This window comes from Suricata suricatta, chromosome 4 (genome assembly GCF_006229205.1).
Source record: "Suricata suricatta isolate VVHF042 chromosome 4, meerkat_22Aug2017_6uvM2_HiC, whole genome shotgun sequence".
Taxonomy (NCBI): Eukaryota; Metazoa; Chordata; class Mammalia; order Carnivora; family Herpestidae; genus Suricata; species Suricata suricatta.
Window position 1 is genome coordinate 57,352,862 of NC_043703.1, and position 18,856 is coordinate 57,371,717.

The following is an 18,856-nucleotide window of genomic DNA, read 5'->3' on the forward strand; positions in this document are numbered from 1 at the left end:
AGGACCTTGTATAGTCTCTTCTAAGGAGATTCAAGGGTAGTCTGTGTTCTTAGTAATTCCAAATCAGAAGCATGGGAGAAAATAGGAAATGTTATTTTGGAGAGTCATAGCCAGATATTTGAGGTAACTAGAAATCAGGATCTAGTCCAGTTTAAAGGTATATAACAAAACCTCAAAGACTAAAGGATTAGAATCTAATATAGACAAAGGTGCAAACATTTTCTTTCTACCATTACTCCCATTTTTTAAAAGATAATTACAGTAAAACTAATTTGTTTTCATCAAACATGACCTTATAATTTACATAAGCACAGCAAGAGTAGTGATTGGCCGTATAAGCTCTTTTTTCATATGGCTTTGCAGGAACTTTTCATAAGGAATCTCTTATTGATCTCTTAAAAGCCTCTGAGGCCAGGGAGCTAAGCCAAGGATTTGCCATCAGATTTTATGTATAGTATCTATAGTGTGGGTAGATTTCTCTTTCCTCAGGGTCCCCCCAAATATTCTGAGGTTCCCAGTCCTGCCAAGAGGTAACCTTCCTTACTTACCTGTTAAGACAGCTGGGAACTCTGTAAGCAAGGTGCCAGGCTGGTCTTTCCAAGTAGTTCCTTAAAGTGGTCATATCTGAGTCTATACTCAGTCTGTACTCTCTGATCTTTCCAATTGTGTTATAAGGAGACCAAATTCTCATTGAACTTAAGCAAATAACTGACTAAATTGCCACGGAAAGAATACTCAAGTTTCCAAATTCTGGAGGGGTCAGATAAGGGGAAAAAGTAAATGTTTCATCTTTGTATATGATGGTATACTTTATCAAATTGCTTTAAGTCATACATAACTTGAAAGGTTTCCTTAAATTTGGAAAAGTAGAAGCAGCAATGCTTTAAACAGAAAGTCATAAAAAATTATAATTTTGCTTGTCAGTTCGTTCAGTACTATGTATTAATTGCTGTTCTGCTAGATTCCAGTTTTCCCATTAGTTCTAGAAATGTTTACCCAGTTCAGTTTTTTTTTAATACTTAAAAAATTTTTTTTTGACATTTATTTTTGAGAGACAGTGGACTGGCAGAGAGAGAGGGTGACACAGAATCCGAAGCAGGCCCCAGGCTCTGAGCTGTCAGCACAGAGCCCCATACAGGGCTTGAACCCACAAACCATGAGATTATGACCTGAGCTGAGGTCGGATGCTTAGCTGACTGAACACCTAGACACCCCTACCCAGTTCACTTTTATGATCTTAAAGCTGTCAGAAACCTGTACTTGTCAGAGTCCTTTCCATGCATCTCCTTGAAGATGAAGCTTTTCCAGGAACACTTTACAAAAGCATCTGAGTAAAACAATAATGTAAATGACAAAAGACTTAAAAATACTCAGTTGCTAATGATCTGATGAGAGCTCATTACAGTATTATTACAAAGAAATTTGGTTATTTCTGTGACCTTCAGCATTTTAAGATAATAACTGGAACTATGACTGATAATATTATACCAGGACATATCAGATGCCAGAAATTTTATAGTTTCAGGAACACTTGTAACAGTACCTGCACAAGTACATTAAAAAGGCTTATTGTTACTTCTCATTTGACAGTACTTCTCATGAATAGCATATCGATAAGCCTAATTAGAACTCGTTAGTTCAACATCTCTCTCTCTCTCTCTCTCTCTCTCTCTCTTTTTAATAAGGAGAAAGAACAATTCTTTTGTGATTTTCCAGGGACTTTCTGAAAAATCCCAGAGTTAATTCCAGGTCAAAAAGACTTCATTTAGAGTTTTATTTTTTATTTTTATTTTATTTTATTTTAGGAGGGAGTTTGTCACAAATATCAAAAGGCTTTAAAACACTTAATCAAATAGGATCATAAGTCGCTGTGAAACAACACTTAGTTACCTACTTTAACCATAGTGATAATTAAAGACTTTGAAGGTAAATACAGAAAGTTACATAGTTGTAAAACAAAAATTAGTTCTTTTAATAGCAAAGAATCAACTTTTTTTAAGTAATCAAAGACCTGATAAAGACAGCATGAAACACAGGAGATTATTTTGATAAGAGACAAAATCTTTGTTTTATGGGCAGATTATATAAAAGATAAAGAAAAACTTTCTATAGTCTTTTTTCAAGAGATGAATAGTCCAAGAAAACTTTATCCTTTTAACAAAGAGAAAACCAAATTTTAGTTTTGTACCAGCTTACTTTTGATATTAAAATACATTCATTTAAAAAAAAAAATCTTGGGGCACCTGGGTGGTTCAATGGGTTGAGTGTCCAACTTTTGATCTCAGCTCAGATCTTGAGCTCAGGGTCATGAGTTCAAGCCCGTGGTTGGGCCCCATGCTAGGCGTGAAGCCTACTTAAAAGAAATTTTTAAATGAAAAAAAAAAAACCTTCATTAAATTTGTTCTAATCTTAGCCAGCTTGATCACACACAATATTCCTTTCCAAAGACTCCTTTTCCACAAATCTTCTGTAATCTTTTTGGTATCCCTTCAGATTTTGTCTTTCCTCTTTCCCATTCTAAAATAACCAGTCTCACTTTAGGACAAAATTACTTGCTTTTCCCTCAACAAAAAATGCATCTCCATTCCTCAAAGCTTCTTTTACTGAAAACACACATCCTACTTTCCTTTGCACATGGAATTTCTTTTATTATTTCTAGTAGCTTTAATTAAATATATTAGAATTTTTAACCCTTCAAGACCTTAATTTCTAATAAAAATAAAGAAGTAAACAACTGTGAGCTATCTTTTAGATTAACATTCTGTGGCTTGGCAAATTTATAAATCCTTTTTATAATTTCTAAAAACATAGGCCTTCTCATCATAAATTTTTCAGTGTGCCACAAAACATGTTTACTAATAACTCCCCCAAATTTTTAGTCCCTCTATAGAAGGAAACTAAAAAGTAGACAAACCTATGTCCAGTAATTAATGTTTCAGTGTTTTATGTTATTTGGAAATAATCTAGATATTCAATAACTATCAAGGTTTCAGGTTACCAGAAAGATTTGGGGAAACTATTTAAAAAGTTTGCTCAAAAACTTTTATCTCACTTATATCTTTTTTAGTTCACTTATTTTGAACAATTATATTTAAGTTGCTTATGAAAATTTCATCATTCCAAGTTATTTCTCCACCTGACAGATTTTGTAACAGATAACATGGTAACAGTGTTACTCAAATAACACTGAAATTAACACTGAATGTTTTTCCAGATCATGTGAACCTGAAAAGCATTCGGGTTAGTTTTGATTATATTTTGGAGAATTTTATGAATAATCCATATAAATGCTTCATTTTCTTTAAGCCAATTAAATAAAGCTCTTTTAGAAATTAATTTTGGCAATACTATCCAGAGGTAGAAAATACCACACATCTACAGTACATATACTTAGATACACGTAAACATATAGACTGATACAGGGACCTTATAGCTTTCATTTTAAGATTGTAGCCATGAGACAGGTATGATAATGCAAAACTCACTAGCTTATAAAAGAACAGTTGGAGTGAGTTAAATTTACCTACTCAGATGGCTAAATCTTTTTCTGGAATATTTGTGGAGAAGACATTGAAAATTTTTATTTGTCCTTGACAAGCAATTTTATGAAAATTGTAAACTAGATTTTGGACAAGGGACCTTCTGTAGCAGTTTGTATTTATAAAAAGTCTCCCCCCACCCCCACTTTTTTCTTCAATCTTAGGAACTGGGGATGGTTTTGATCAGAGTTCTTGGGGAAGACCCAGTAAAACATGTACATCTCTTTTTTTTTTTTAATTTTTTAAATGTTTTTTATTTATTTTTGAGAGACAGAGAGAACGTGAGCAGGGAAGGTCAGAGAGAAAGGGAGGTACAGAATCTGAAACAGGCTCCAGGCTCTGAGCTAGCTGTCAGCACAGAGCCCGACGCGGGCCACGAACCGTGAGATCATGACCTGAGCTGAAGACGGATGCTCGACCAACTGAGCCACCCAGGCTCCCCAAAACATGTACATCTCAAAGGCCTAGGGAAAGAACATAAGTTCCTCCAAAACTACTTACAAGCTTTTGAGATAAATGTGGGAGTTTGGGGGATTGATAAAAAGGGTGGGTGGCCTTTGAATTGTTTCTAGGGCTGCATTTCTGGTTTTGCAAAGATCTGTAAGATAAGAACAGTTGCTTTTAATTTCTCAAGGAATTGGATTGTAACTTAAATTCATAGGTTGGTCCACCCATCCAACCACATTATTTTCAATATGCTTTTTATATCAGTGAAAATATTTCCAACACAGGTGGAATTCAAAAGATTTCTATGTTCTGGATTTTGAGTTGTTTTTCTTTGTAATGTTTTAGTAAACCCTTCCACAAAAGCTTGGGCAGTTTTTTTTTCTTTTCCTCTGTATTCAGTTTTTCTATTAGCTTAGGGGAGAATACCTAAGAAAAGCTCCTAACAAGCCTTGAATACCAGCGTTTAATCTGGCCAACTTCTGATCACAGGACCAGCTACTTTAAAAAATCCTTGTAAATACCTTGTCAGTTTTTAGCTGAGACATTCAGTAAATATTCCTGGCAGTTTTAAATAACTCCTTGGACTCCAGGGGCATCCCCAAATAGAGTACAAAAGATCTTTTTTTTTTTTTCTCTCTACTGGTTACTGTGGATAGAGATCCAGGAGAACAGACCCTGGTAAGCGTTCTCACACTGAAGCAGCTTCATCTTTCTTAGGACACATCTGCAGGCACCCCCTGGAGTGAAAAGTAGGACATAGCTCTGGTATCTTTCAAAATTTGGCAAGGTTTTCCATTAATTTTTAACTTCAGTTTCCCTTGGCTATTTAAGGGAATAGGTAGCATTTACCTGACACTCCCTCAGAATCCTGTCAACCCTCCTTTAAGGGTAGAGACAAGGGTGTGTGTAAGGCCACCAACTTGTTGGGCTTTTGATTATGGTCTTGCAGTCTTCTCAGAGTGGAAAGATGACTCAGAGAATTACTAAAATGAGTACTTAAATAAAGGAGGATAGAGGGTAGCAGCAGGAGTTAACTCAGTCTTATAGTCTTATTTTATGTACCTCTTGTGTTTTTAATTTTCATGAGCCTTTTGCAACAAATCTTTCAATGAAGATATTTTGGAATTTTGAAGCCTTTTGGAGGTTTCTGCATGCAACTTAAAACAAGTACAAACCATTCCGTTTGATTTGGGAACTCTTGCTTTTAGAATGATCCTAACTGGTTCAACCATTCCTCAATGTCCATTGAGTTCTAGGTTGTAATTTACCTGAAGGCTTATAGCAGTTTGGTAGCACCGTACCCAAAAATGGAGTTTAACCCATATTTTCTGTCATGCCATAGATAGTGGTAAAGAGATGCAGCCCACATGTCTGTCTGGCCATATTTTGGGGCCCTCAACCTGATGGTTACCAAGCCAGCTTCTTAAGGACACGAAATAAGCTTAGTAAGATTTTGTCATTTTGTAGATATTTATAGCTTCCAGGATTATAATCTTTAGACTTAAAATAAGAAAGTGTGGGGCACCTGGGTGGCTCACGCGGTTGGGTGTCCGGCTTCAGCTCAGGTCATGATCTCACAGTTTGTGGGTTTGAGCCCCATGTCGGGCTCTGTGCTGACAGCTAGCTCAGAGCCTGGAGCCTGCTTCCGATTCTGCATATCCCTCTCTCTCTGACCCTCCCCTGTTCATACTGTCTCTGTCTCTCAAAAATAAATAAAAAAACATAAAAATATAAAAATAAATAAAAAATAAAAAAATTAAAGTGCATATCCCTCTGTCTCTGACCATCCCCTGTTCATCTGTCTCTGTCTCTCAAAAATAAATAAAAAAACATAAAAAAATAAAAATAAATAAAAAATAAAAAAATTAAAGTGTGCTAGAAGTGGTATGCTCTGGAATTTAAGGACCTCTCTCTCTTTTTCCTCTTAAGGTAAGTGGGTTTCTCAGAGGTAGATTAATACCTAAAAAGGACATGCTGCTGAGTTGGGGATTGTGTGGTGTTTTACACTGTACATAGTTGTACCAAAATTTTCTGAGGTTGGTGGGTGACCTAGCGTCAATGTATCAACCATCTTATCCTAATACAGGAGTCTTAGAGTTAGGTGGTAAACAAATACGTTTTAAGTGTTCAATCCGTGTCCACCAATTTTACAGCTTTTGGTCTCCAGGATTCCAATTAGCAATAGACTTTATCTACAAAAATTAAGACAGACATGTTCACCTTAACACACTAGCAATAACGAAAAGATGTTCCCCAACCTGCCCAGGAGAAGGCCTGGTGCGTACCACTACCAAATCTCAACAAATGGGGACCATAGCCCGGGATTCCACACACTGGGAAGCTATAGATCGAACCTACCAGGAGTTCCCAATGTGGAATCTGGGAGCTAAATCAAGGGCTGGGATTTCCAGGCAAATGGGGAATTTTTGACTGAAAAGTCAATCAGATTAGGTGCAAAGAAAGCAGAGCTCAGAACCAAGAGAAACTTAGTGCGTGGCCCTTAGAAATGGCAAGAATGACAAAGAGTTCAAAGGGGTCACGGATATCACATTTGTGTTTCTTATTGTCCCCGAAGCCATCAGAAGTTTTCCTTTGGATCCAATTGCGCCACCAAATCTGTTAAAAAACAAAAACAAAATTCAACAGTAAATTTAAAGATCTAATTGCTTTATTCAATGACTCATGAATTGGGCAGCATCCCATCTAGTAAGTAGAGAAGAGCTCTACAAAGCTATGAAAATGGAAGACTTCTACAAGCAGAAGGGGCAGGAAAAAGAAGCTACTAGCAAAAAGTGGATTATTTTAGCCAAGGTCACCTTCCTTCAGGGGACTGCAGGAGTCTACCAGGTGGATTTCCCCACTAGCTGACCATGAAATTCAAGTCTGATTGGTTGTTATGTTACTGGAAGAGGATGAAACTGCCGTTAGGTATTAAGCCTCAGTCTGATGACATGGGGTTAGCACAAATTACTCCATTTGGGGCCTGTTGTCTCTTTTTTAACAGATGTTATAACTAATACATTATTATTTTGTATCTTAATGTAGGTGAAGAGAACTGGCCTTGTGGTGGTGAAAAACATGAAAATTGTTGGTCTCCATTGTTCTAGTGAAGATTTACATGCTGGGAAAATTGCTCTTATAAAACATGGGTCAAGGCTGAAAAACTGTGATCTTTATTTTTCCAGAAAACCATGTTCTGCTTGTTTGAAAATGATTGTAAATGGTAAGTGTATAAAAAGCTTGGTTGGGGAGTAATAGTATTTATCTAAGAATAATCAAGATAAATTGCCTCCACGCCCCTGAGATAATTGAGAACTATAACTACATAACAGAATCCAGTTGATACACTGTAAGCAGTGTCAGAAAACATGGATTCTGGTCTCAGCCCTGCCACTGACTGCTTAGATGACTCTTCATGTATTAGTAGACTAATGCTAGCTGCTGTAACAAACACCAACATTTCAGTGGCTTAACACGCTACACCTTTATCACCCAGGTAATAATCCAACATAGGTGCTGGTGAACAGCAAGCAGCTTTTCTCCATGCGGCTGGTTCACCAGCGTAGGCATCCTCTGTCACATTGCCACTGTTGTCTTCTAGAGCCTTGAGTTCCCTCCATCCAGAGGCCGATGGAGACAGAGCATAGGGAGGCATACCTGCTCCTACAAAGACTGGCCTTTCTGTTCACATCCACTGTGGGCTCTATTGTTCCTGGCCAAGCGTCTATCTCCCAGTGACTATTCTGTACTTCAGAAGAAGAGGCACACATTGTTAACGTTTAACTATTTATCTCTGCTACATCAGAAGTTTATTATGCTTATGATTCCATTTTTTTAAACTTTATTTATTTATTTTGAGAGAGAGCACACACAAGCAGGGGAGGGGCTGAGAGAGAGGAAGAGAGAAAATCTCCAAGCAGGCTCTGTGCTCAGCATGGAGCCCGACGCATGGCTCAATAACATGAACCATGAGATCATGACCTGAGCTGAAATAACCAACTGAGCCACCCAGGTGCCCCTTATGATTTATTTTGTAGCCAGGTAAGTATTCAGACCATTCTCCCATTTAAAAAATATATCTTTTACATAGGCAGCGTGATGTTGTAACGGAGAACATGAATTATATATTTGGTTTTCATCCCATTCCTGTCACAGAGCAACTAAAAGCCTTGGAATTTCCGGAGTGATAGAGGTGTCTTGTTACTCCTGACAAGCCCTTTTCAACCACACCTGAGTTTGTTAGAGAAGTAACTTTTGGGAAATTCCACTGCTGGGGGCCTGGTTGCCAGGGCAGCTAAGTGGGTGACCAGAAGGTTGGAAATTTCAACCTCACTCCTCAGACCTCTGGGAAAGGAGAGAGGGACTGGAGTTTGAGTTCAGTTACTGGTGTCAATAATTTAATCAGCTGTGCCTCTATAATGAGGCCTCCTTAAAAACCCAAAAAGATAGGGTTTGGAAAGTTTCTAGGGAGGAAAAAAAAGGCTTATATACTTATTAATCCTTTCCTTCAAGTTGCTGTTTGGGTTATTTGTATTACAATTTAATGTAACACATAATCAAATACCAAATGAGTGATAGAGGCTGTTAAGTAATACATGAACTCAGAAGCAAAACAGTGATCCATGCAGGTTGGCATATTATGAAAGGCTGGGGCCTAAACTGGTTCTTGATGGGTCAGATGTAGAGGAGGAAGAACACACTCCTGGTCAGGGAGACAGTACATGTGAGGTTATCAGTTTGTGAGAAGCAAGGTTCTGGGCGTCAGTGGTTTGAAATGGAGAATTATTATTGGAAAGAATAGTGGCAGATAGATTAAAATGGTAGGTTGGGACTTTAGTGGAGAACTTTGAAAAACATGGAATGGCCTTTGGGCTTTGTCTTAGAGAACAGAGTTCTTCCACTTGTTTTGAGGAAGAGCTATGTTTATTTACATGAAAGTCTTAAGAGTAAAGATCAGATCCATAGTAAAGGCAATGCCCTTGAAATACAAGTGAGGCACTTCCAGAAGAAATGGTCATATGGCCAGAGCCTCCTGGCCTGCAGCAAATAGTTCAAGCAGGTAGAGCACAGATACTGGATTCTAGAGTCTTTCCCCTGCCATTATGAATAGAGAGATAGGGATGTTTTTTCTGTTCTTTTTTTTTTTTTTTTTACCAATTATTGGTGCAGATTGGATATTCATTTTACTTAGGTCACTTGTGTTAATTGACCTATAAACCCTATTATTGATAATATAGAGCCACGGAACCTTCTTGAGCAGGATGTACCATGACTAAAATTACTATTATTGCTTTTGAATTTTTTTATTGAATTGAAACAGAGAAAGATAAGAGATTGAAAGCTCATTAGGCCCCTTTAAAAGTGGTATAAGATAGGGTGGAGATGGTGGCATTGATAGAGAAAGAAAAGAATGTGAAAAGAGCAAAACATTTGTTGACTGATCTCTTCTAAAGTCAAGGGAGAAAAATGAATAGAGCATAGTTGTGTTTTGTGCTGAGCTGACTATGCTGAAAGCACTCTTAATAGCCTCAAAGCTAGTAGAGATCAGAATTAGAAAGAAAGAATTAGAAAATAGGGGAGTGCAAGTAACTCACCACCGCTTGACATCTTTGAGTTAAGACATTTGAACCTGGCAGAACAAATAATGAAGTGTGGAAAATCAGGAAGGACCTACAATGGAAATGCTTTCATGTTAATGTTAGACCCATATATAAATATAATTGCAGTTATATTAGGCTTATATATTTTATCTTGAGAAGGGTCATGGTTTAACCCCATGCTATAACAAAGTTACTTTAGTTGCAATTACTATTAAGTCAGTTGCAAAGGAAACATTTCTAAAGCTTGGTGGTTCTCAAAGTGTGGTTTATGGATTCCTGATAGTCCACAGATCAAATTGTTTTAATAGTGATACTACATTTATACTAATAATACCCTAACAATGATGAGTAAAATTGTTGCCATAGTATGAATCAAGGCAATATAGTCCTTGTACTCTTCATGGCCACAAACTTGGAGTTAAAAAAGAAGTTTTTATGGGGCGGCACAGTGACTCAAATTCGTTAAGTGTCCCACTGAATTTCAGCTCCGGTCATGATCTCATGGTTGGTAAGATAGAGACCCGTATCAGGCTCTGTGTTGACAGCATGGAGCCTACTTGGGATTCTCTCTCTGCCCCTTCCCTGCTTGTGTTCTCTCTCTCGCTCTCAAAATAAATAAATAAACTTAAATAAAAAAGAGGGTTTCATGTAAGACTGTCCTTGATGAAACAGTAAAAATTACTAATTTTGTTAAATCCCCACCCTTGAGTACACATTTTTAAAGTATTTAGTGTGGAAAAAAGTAGGAGGTGGACCTAAAGCACTTGTGCTACAAACCTGAGTATGAAGGTTGCCTGAAGGAAAACCACTAATATGCTCAGTTGTTTGAGTTATTGTGTCTTGAGCTAACTGGAGTTTATGAGTCGGCTCCTGGAGGAATTGTCACACAAAGCAAACTTTATTTGCAGCAAATAAGGGGCCACGGGCAAGCACTGAGAGCTGGTATCGACTGGATGGGGTCTTGGGCTCCTTATCTCTGGTAAGGAATGAAGGGCCTTGTTTACTTTTGAAACAGCACTGTGAGTTTTTACCAGTGAATTACTGTGACTGAAATGATTAGGCTATTTCCAGTCCTGGTAGAGATTGTTAGTTTTTGCTTTCCGTTTGTTCTCTTAAATCCTTTTGCATTAAAAAAAAATTTGTTTAATGTTTATTTACTTTTGAGAGAGAGAGAGAGTGGAGACACAGAATCTGAAGCAGGCTCCAGGCTGTGAGCTGTCAGCACAGAGCCCCTTACGGGGTCTGAGGCTCAAACTCACTAACGGTGAGATCATGACCTGAGCTGAAGTCAGATGCTTAACCGCTAGTTGAGCTACCCAGGCACCCCTTAAATCCTTTTGCATTTCTTTGTAATTCTGACACTTCCTAGGAAGTTCTGCAAGAAGTGTGCCAGGGTGACTCGAGCTGGTCAGGCATAGATTGAGGAGCATAGCTGGGAACCTAAAATGACTTCTCTCTTTTTCTAACTCTTTATGCTTATGTTATGAACTGAACTTTCCACGTTTTTTCATGGAACACTGTGAACTAACAAACTGTAATTTTTTAGACTTGGCTGTTTGGGAGCATTCTCTCCAAACAACTGATGGTATTTGTTCCCAGTAATAAAAGTTGAGTCTTCAAGAGGCGCCTGGGTGACTCAGTCGGTTAAAGCGTCCAGCTCTTCATTTTGGCTGAGGTCATGATCTCACAGTTCATGGGTTTGAGTCCTGCTTAGGACTCTTTCTCCCTCTCTCTCTGCCCCTCCCCCACTCGTGTGCACACAATCTCTCAAAATAAATAAATAAAACTTTTAAAAAAAGTTGAGTCTTCAAGTGAAAATTAAAATTTTGAAAAAACTCATATCCACTTTCATGAGCAACATGTAGCTTCCCAACACTTAAAGACTCTTTTGATGTGATATCAATGATGGTAATATAATGAATAGGACTTTTTTTAATATAGTAAAATCAGTAAACCAGTATTTCCAAATGACCAACGCATGATGCTACAAAATCATGCATGAGTGAAAGTGCCATTCTAAGTGCACAATAAACCAGTGGACTTTAATATAACTATGCAAAAGGTTTGTTACTGTATTTCAGATTCTACATTGTAGCTAACCTTTAAGAAACTATCCCTTGTTGGGGCGCCTGGGTGGCTCAGTCGGTTGAGCCTCCGACTCCGGCTCAGGTCAGATCTCACATTCATGGGTTCAAGCCCCGTATCAGGCTTTGTGCTGACAGCTAGCTCAGGGCCTGGAGCCTGCTTCCAGTTCTGTGTCTCCTTCTCTTTCTGCCCCTCCTCTCATGCTCTGTCTCTCTCTGTATCAAAAATAAATAAAACATTTAAAAAATTAAAAAATAATAAAGAAACTATCCCTTGTCAAATTTTTATGTAGTGTCAAAGAAGAATATTCAATTACCCCAAATGGCTGTTAAAATATTCCTTTTTCAACTACACATCTTTGTGAGGCTGGATACTTTTCATATACTTCAGTGAAAACAACCTATGACAACAGATTGAAAGCAGAAGCAGATTTGAGAACCCAGCTGTCTTCTGTTAAGCTAAATAATAAAGAAATTTGTAAACAGTTAAAACAATGCCATTCTTCTCAACTACATTTTGTTGCTGTTTTGGAAAATACACTTTTTTAAAAATTAAACTATTACTTTTATTAATGTATAGTATGTTCTCTATTCCTTTAATGAATTAATAAATATTTTTTGAAATTTGAATTTTCTAATACAGTAAAATATCAGTAGGTATAATCTACATAAACAAAGCTCTTTGGAGTTCTTAATTTTTAAGAGTGTAACGACATCCGAGACCAAAAAATCTGAAAACCTCTTCTTAGCATTTGCCACTGGTACAGGAACATCTGTTCAAAAACTAGTCATCCCCTCTTCTCGTTAAATCAGGATCACTAGAAGATACCAGATGCTTCAATGGAAGATTGACTATCACTACTGAGTAGGAAATGGATTATAAGAACTCCAACAGAGGGAAGGTGAAATGCAGCCACAGGAAACATTCTGATATTAGCTCTGAGGCCTTCAAAGTTGATTTATAACCCAAGCCATAGGAAGACTCAGGAGTAGCAGGGGGTAGATAGAAATGTGCCCTTGTTGAACTAAGGCTTTTTAGTTCATCTGTTACTTTGAATGTAGGACACCATATGGGCCATCTGTCTTCACTTCTGGGCACAAAGTCTCTTTTAGCTGAAATTGTATGAGATATTAGCAAAGGGGTCTCTTTATAAACAACTAATTAATTGATGAACATTTTGGGTGCTTAACGCTGTACACTTTATAAGGCATCTTATTGTTTCATCTTTAATTCAAAATATTTTTTTCATCTGTTTGTAATCTAGTTTTGTTTTCTATTTTGTAAATTGATCATATCATTTTGCCTCTCTTGAGGCCTTATTGTTTTTGTCAATTTGTATATGTTGCTAATAAAAATCTTCTCTCTATATTAAAGATTACTAACCTACTGTCACATTGAAAAATCTAGTTTATTGTTTTCTTTTTAATTTTGTGGACTTAAAAAATTAATATTATTTCCCCAACCCCCCAACACACACACCTACACACACACACTCTTGCCCTCACATTATTTTGACCATTTATGTTTTTTCCATATTTTTACTGTTTTAAATAGTGCTCCACTAAATATATGCATGCATGAATTATTTTCTGTTTCTATTTAGAATTATTTCTTAGAGTAGCTTCCCAGAGGAAGAATTCAGAGTATAGGTACATTTTTTCACATATGGATGAATTGTTTATTTCAAATACAAACTCTAGACAATCTCAGTTGTTGGCTATGATATTCCTAAAAGCAGGCACTTGATTACTTGTAGGGCTCTGGTATATAGTCCTGACACTGGGCTTTGGCACCACACTTAGCAAAGCCAGTGATTCCACTGAAATATCTTCCATGAGCTTTGTTAGGGGTCAGCTGTCTCTTCCTATAAAAGACTAGATGGTCAGTGTTTTACGCTTTGCAGACCGTATGGTCAGCTACTCCAGTGTAGTGCAAAAGCAGCTAGAGACTATGTCAATGAATGGTTGAGTCTGTTTTCCCATAAAACTTTAATTATGGACACCGAAATTTGAATTTCATAAAATTTTCATGTGTCACAAAACACTGTTCTTTTGATTTTTTGCAATTATTGAAAACTATAAAATCCATTCTTAAACCTCCCAGCTATAGAAAAACAGGCAACGGGACAGATTTGTATAGTTTGCCAACCCTCTGTATTATAATAGACTTCATAATAGACATTTATTAAATTGGGACCTCTAGATCTACCACAATGATATGGTGGATTTATCAAGAAAACCCTTAATTTCATCATGTGTCTGATAACTATCTTTCATATTTTGTATTTCAGCTGGAGTTAACCGAATTTCATACTGGCCTGCTGATCCAGAAATAAGTTTGCTTACTGAGGTTTCTAGTTCTGAAGATGCAAAGTTAGATGCCAAAGCAGTGGAAAGATTGAAGTCAAACAGTCGGGCCCACGTGTGTGTCTTACTTCAGCCTTTGGTGTGCTATATGGTGCAGTTTGTAGAGGAGACCTCTTACAAATGTGACTTTATTCAAAAAATTGCAAAAACACTGCCGGATGCTAACGTTGACTTTTATTCTGAATGTAAACAAGAAAGAATAAAAGAATTTGAAATGTTATTTTTGGTTCCAAATGAAGAAATGCATAAGCAAATACTGATGACTATAGGTTTGGAGAACCTATGTGAAAATCCATACTTTAGCAATCTAAGGCAAAACATGAAAGACCTTATCCTACTTTTGGCCACAGTAGCTTCCAGTGTGCCCAACTTTAAGCACTACGGATTTTATTGTGGTAATACCGAACAGATTAATGAAACTCACAATGAAAGTTTGCCACAAGAAATTGCAAGGCACTGCATGGTTCAGGCCAGGTTATTGGCGTATCGAACTGGTGAGTTACATGCTTAGTACATAAATTGGGGCTGATTGATTGGGTTGTATTTGTCTCAGAAGTAAAATCGTATTCATCTCATCCATGGTAGAGTTCATTTACTCTTGATACTGAAGTTTTACTGGTCATTATATCTATAGAAGTTAGTGAGACCCTTGAGTAGACAACTCAGCAGTTTTAGGATTCCTTGTGGTCTTATATTCAGTGCTACATTTATAAGTGAGGCCCTGATTATGTAGGCCCTTTCTGCTTCTTGCTTTCGTATTCTCATTGTTTATAGAGCCCTACGCTAGAGATGGGACAAAAACAAGAAGAGAACCAAAAATCATTCATTTTTAATTAACTCTTCAATATTTTGTATGTATTTAGTATTTAATAAAAACTTTGAAAATCTTCACAATAAAAAATGAATTCAAAATAACAGAAGTAAAGTAAAGGAATATTGACAAATTCTTCCCATTGCTGGTATGTCTTCCATCAGCAAGTTGAGAAATCAAACACTTTTTACTTTATTAAGTTGTGCATGAGTGTATATGTGCAAAAGGAAACTGTTACCCGGGAATTTTCTTTATTGTGATGAAAGTGGCATCTGTATTTCCAATTAGAGAACATTGTCACGTGCTACCAGACATAAGATTTTTCAAAGTGGAGTCTTGATCACTTTTTTTAAGTGCAACTTTGAAATAAAGGGGGAAAAATAACAGCTAGGAACAGTAGAGTAAGATTTGGTGAAAGGAGAATTTTTTTAGCTTATCCCAAGGAAGAAGGAGAAGAAAGAAAATCTTAAAGAAAGGTCCATACAAGTCCCACTGGTCTGCAGTATATTCTAAACAAAGACCACAAAATACTTTCGGTAGAATGGAGATTTTCAACTGACAGCATATCAGAATCAAAACTTTTATTAAAAGTACAAATACTCAAATTTCAACCCAGACCTACTGAACAGAGTTCCTGAGGGTGTGGCCTAGGCTTATGAATTTTTAGAGTTCTGCAAAGGATTCTGCCTTTCAGCAGGGTTAATAATCACTCAACTCTTATTAAAGAATGTGGTTCTACTACAGGCATAATCTATAGGACTCCAAACAACTGTGTATTAAGTCTGATTTAATGTAATTATGTTGTATCGTGGACTGCACGTTAGTCTCTGCCAAAATCAGCTTTGCAAAGAATTTTTCTCTAAATGATTCTGAAGGGACATAAACAGGAGCCACTGTTACAGCTATAATTCACTAATTCTTTGCTAATTAGAATTCAGTTGATTCCAGAGTGAGCGTAAACTGGGAGATCAAAATCTACTGTTCTATTACTTGATCTAGCACCTCTTCTCATAGGAGAACATTTCATCATACCCTTTATGATTCCAGTGTGTAAAGATGCAGTGTTGTATAGGTATATATTTGCATCTATATTCTTTATAAGATACTCTATAAATGTATCCACTATTTCTGTGCAGAGTTCTATACATAAAGTTGTGCTTCTTCACTTGATGGGTAACTTAAAAGATTTTCCCAGGTTAATTTTTTGATCGTGGATGGCTTTTTTGCCTGGAACCCAGATCTTGAATAGGATGCAGCTCTCTGTAATGCACTTCACTCCACTGTCTGCTCTCCCAGGGAAAAGAACGGTCACCTCTTCCTTAGCACTAAGCATGGTGTGCTGAATGGATAAAGGAAATCTTTTAATATCCAGACGTAAATGGTCCACAATCCCTTATCTAAAATTCTTGAAGCCAGATGAAAAGGAGTTCAGAATTTTTCAGGATTTTAGAGAGGTAATCTGGAACATGTATATGATATGACACAGCACTCCAGGGGGCCTGGTACAGTGCATTATAATCAAGCACATACATGTGGAGTAGAATGTATGAATATTTGCACTAAATATTTGATCAGGTGTGGCCATGAAATAAGTACATCAAGCTGTCAAAAAAGAAAAACTTGATAAAAGGGATTTCAGATAACGAATTCTGGACCTGTACAACAGTAACGATTGATTGAGCAGCTAGAAGTGTCAGAGCAGGGCAATTTATATATGTATCTCATTTAACACTGAGGGCAGTCCAGCAAGGTAGATTCCCCCCATGATAGAGAATCCTAATAACTCAGGCTTTTAAATTTCACACTGTTTAGCTTGCTTTGACTTTATTTCACCCTATAGGTGAAGACACCATTTCATTAAACTATTTTATTTAAAAATAGAAGTAAAATGAACTTCAGAACCTCTAACAACAGAGTTTTAAAAGTAATTGAGAAGCTGGTGCTTAATAATTGTGTTTTAAATGATGAATAAATAAAATCCACAGAGGTGTCATTAAACTGAGAGGTAGCAAAAACGTGACAATTCATTTAGACTCTAGAGGGGGAAAAAAGAGGAAGGCATTGTATCTTGTCTACCTGGTTTAAGAAAAAAATTTAAATCTTTTTTGGGGTCCCCTTTTCCCTTAGACAGTGTTTTCCAAAGCTGAGGATTATGCCTTCCTCGTGAACCACAACATTGATGGTGAAACTAGGTTGGAGTAGCCATGAAAGTTAACTGTTTCAAATCATAACTTGGTTATTGTCAACTTGGTTATTGTCATAGCCTGCCTATGACTCAGAGGGGATGCTCATGAAAAATGCGGGTTCCAGAGCCCTGCCTGACTCCTTCGGGAAGGTCACTTCAGGGGATTTCCCTGGGAGCCAGGAGTCCTGTTAGCAGACATCCAGTGATTTCTGATGAAGTGGTTGTGGACCACACCTGGGCGAATGTTAACATGACTGCAGAATCAGGAGCTAAAATAACCACACTTGTGTTGTAGGATCATGGGGAAAAAGTTCTCTGATTTTGGTGATTGGAGTCTCAGGAATTTGGCTCAGTGAATATAAGTTGACCTTTTCCTTCAAAGGTATGCAGAGAAAACGTGTGAATGAGCAGATCATGGGGAGCAATTTCTGTAAAAATTGCCGAGAAGAAAAGATTCTTGAGAAATTACCTCATCTGTCATCCAGCCTTGGAGCTGTGTGAAATCTACTCCATCTAACATGGATGAAATTTTATTTTGACTTTAGAAGACATAGAAAAGAATATTCTGTTGGTTTAACTAACCTTAGCTAGGCTGTAGAGCCACATACTGAGGGAAATCACATTTTTTCCCCTCCTGACAAGGTTTAGTCTGTCCCCAGACTGAAATAGAAAAAGTGGCTCCAGAGACTAAAGAAACATTACGTGAAAAATACTTCATGTCAATGGTAGGAAAAATAGACTCTTAATATGAAGAATTTATATTTCAGTCTCTCTTTTTTTTTGGTTCAGGTTTATACATGTGTTAAGGATAATTTTACTTAAAGGTTTTGGTTTTTCAGGGAAATATTATCTTATGTTTATTATGCCACTTGCCTTAGAAATGAACATCAAGCCATAATTATATTCTTTTCCACCCTTATGTTATATTCCGAATGTCTTGGAAGGAACAAAATTTTGTTTACATCAAAAATCCCTTCCATGAATCTCCACTCTAGAATAAGCCTTCCCATACCCTCCATTCCCAGCATGGTGTTCATTTCCATTCTAGCACAAGCACAGCACATAGGTGCTTATGAGTCTCATTCTTCCTATCTCCCTCCCACATCAGACCATATATTTCCTGAATTCAGGAACTTTTCACCATTGTCTTAGTTGGGCTTTCAGTAAAGGGAAATCTTTGTTATGACATTAACATCAAAGGGTGGAGAAGGTTACATGTAGTGTGCTACATTTTAGTCACTTGATTACTTTGCCCATTTTCTCATCTAGAAAAGGAAATCTTACCTGCTTTACCTCTATGGTAAAAATGAGATAATGGGTAAAAAGTGCTTAAAATAAATTACACAAGTGCTTTGTGATATAATTGTAAAAACAGAAGATGGGGAATTTCATTAAAGTGCCATAATTTTTAAAAATTAACATATAAAGGCAAACTAGTTTTTAATACCTAGATAGAATAAAGTTATCATTGGAGGAAGGAGGGATTAACTTTTAGGAAGTGGTAGGATGAGACTGCAGTTTCATTTAATGCTTACCGGTATGAAAATGCCCTAGAGTAAGTTCACAGATGATTATTACGTCTCTGTGTAAATGTACCTACTTAATTACATCAATCCTTTCCCTTATTAAGATTTTGATAAAGATTGTCGTTTTCATAATTACTGTATAACTGTCTTTAGAAATTGGAAATTTATCCTTGTATTAATAGAAGGAAAAAGTCAATTCTTGATATGCAGAATTTCTATTTTGGTTTTTTAAAACTTTCTGTTTCAGATTCATGGTTTTAAGGAATAGAGCTTTATTTGTTGTAGAGGTTTTGGTTC

At 36.9% G+C, this 18,856-nt stretch overlaps 1 protein-coding gene across 2 annotated transcripts in view; it reads left to right on the forward strand.

Moving 5' to 3' along the window:
* Positions 1-18,856, forward strand: part of CDADC1 (cytidine and dCMP deaminase domain containing 1) — a 45,680-nt gene that overhangs the window by 12,632 nt on the left and 14,192 nt on the right. For both annotated transcript variants that reach the window (XM_029936779.1, XM_029936780.1), the window contains 2 exons: positions 7,032-7,209; positions 13,962-14,531. In XM_029936779.1, the coding sequence (XP_029792639.1) occupies positions 7,032-7,209; positions 13,962-14,531 (748 nt within the window). The remainder of the gene's footprint in view (positions 1-7,031; positions 7,210-13,961; positions 14,532-18,856) is intronic.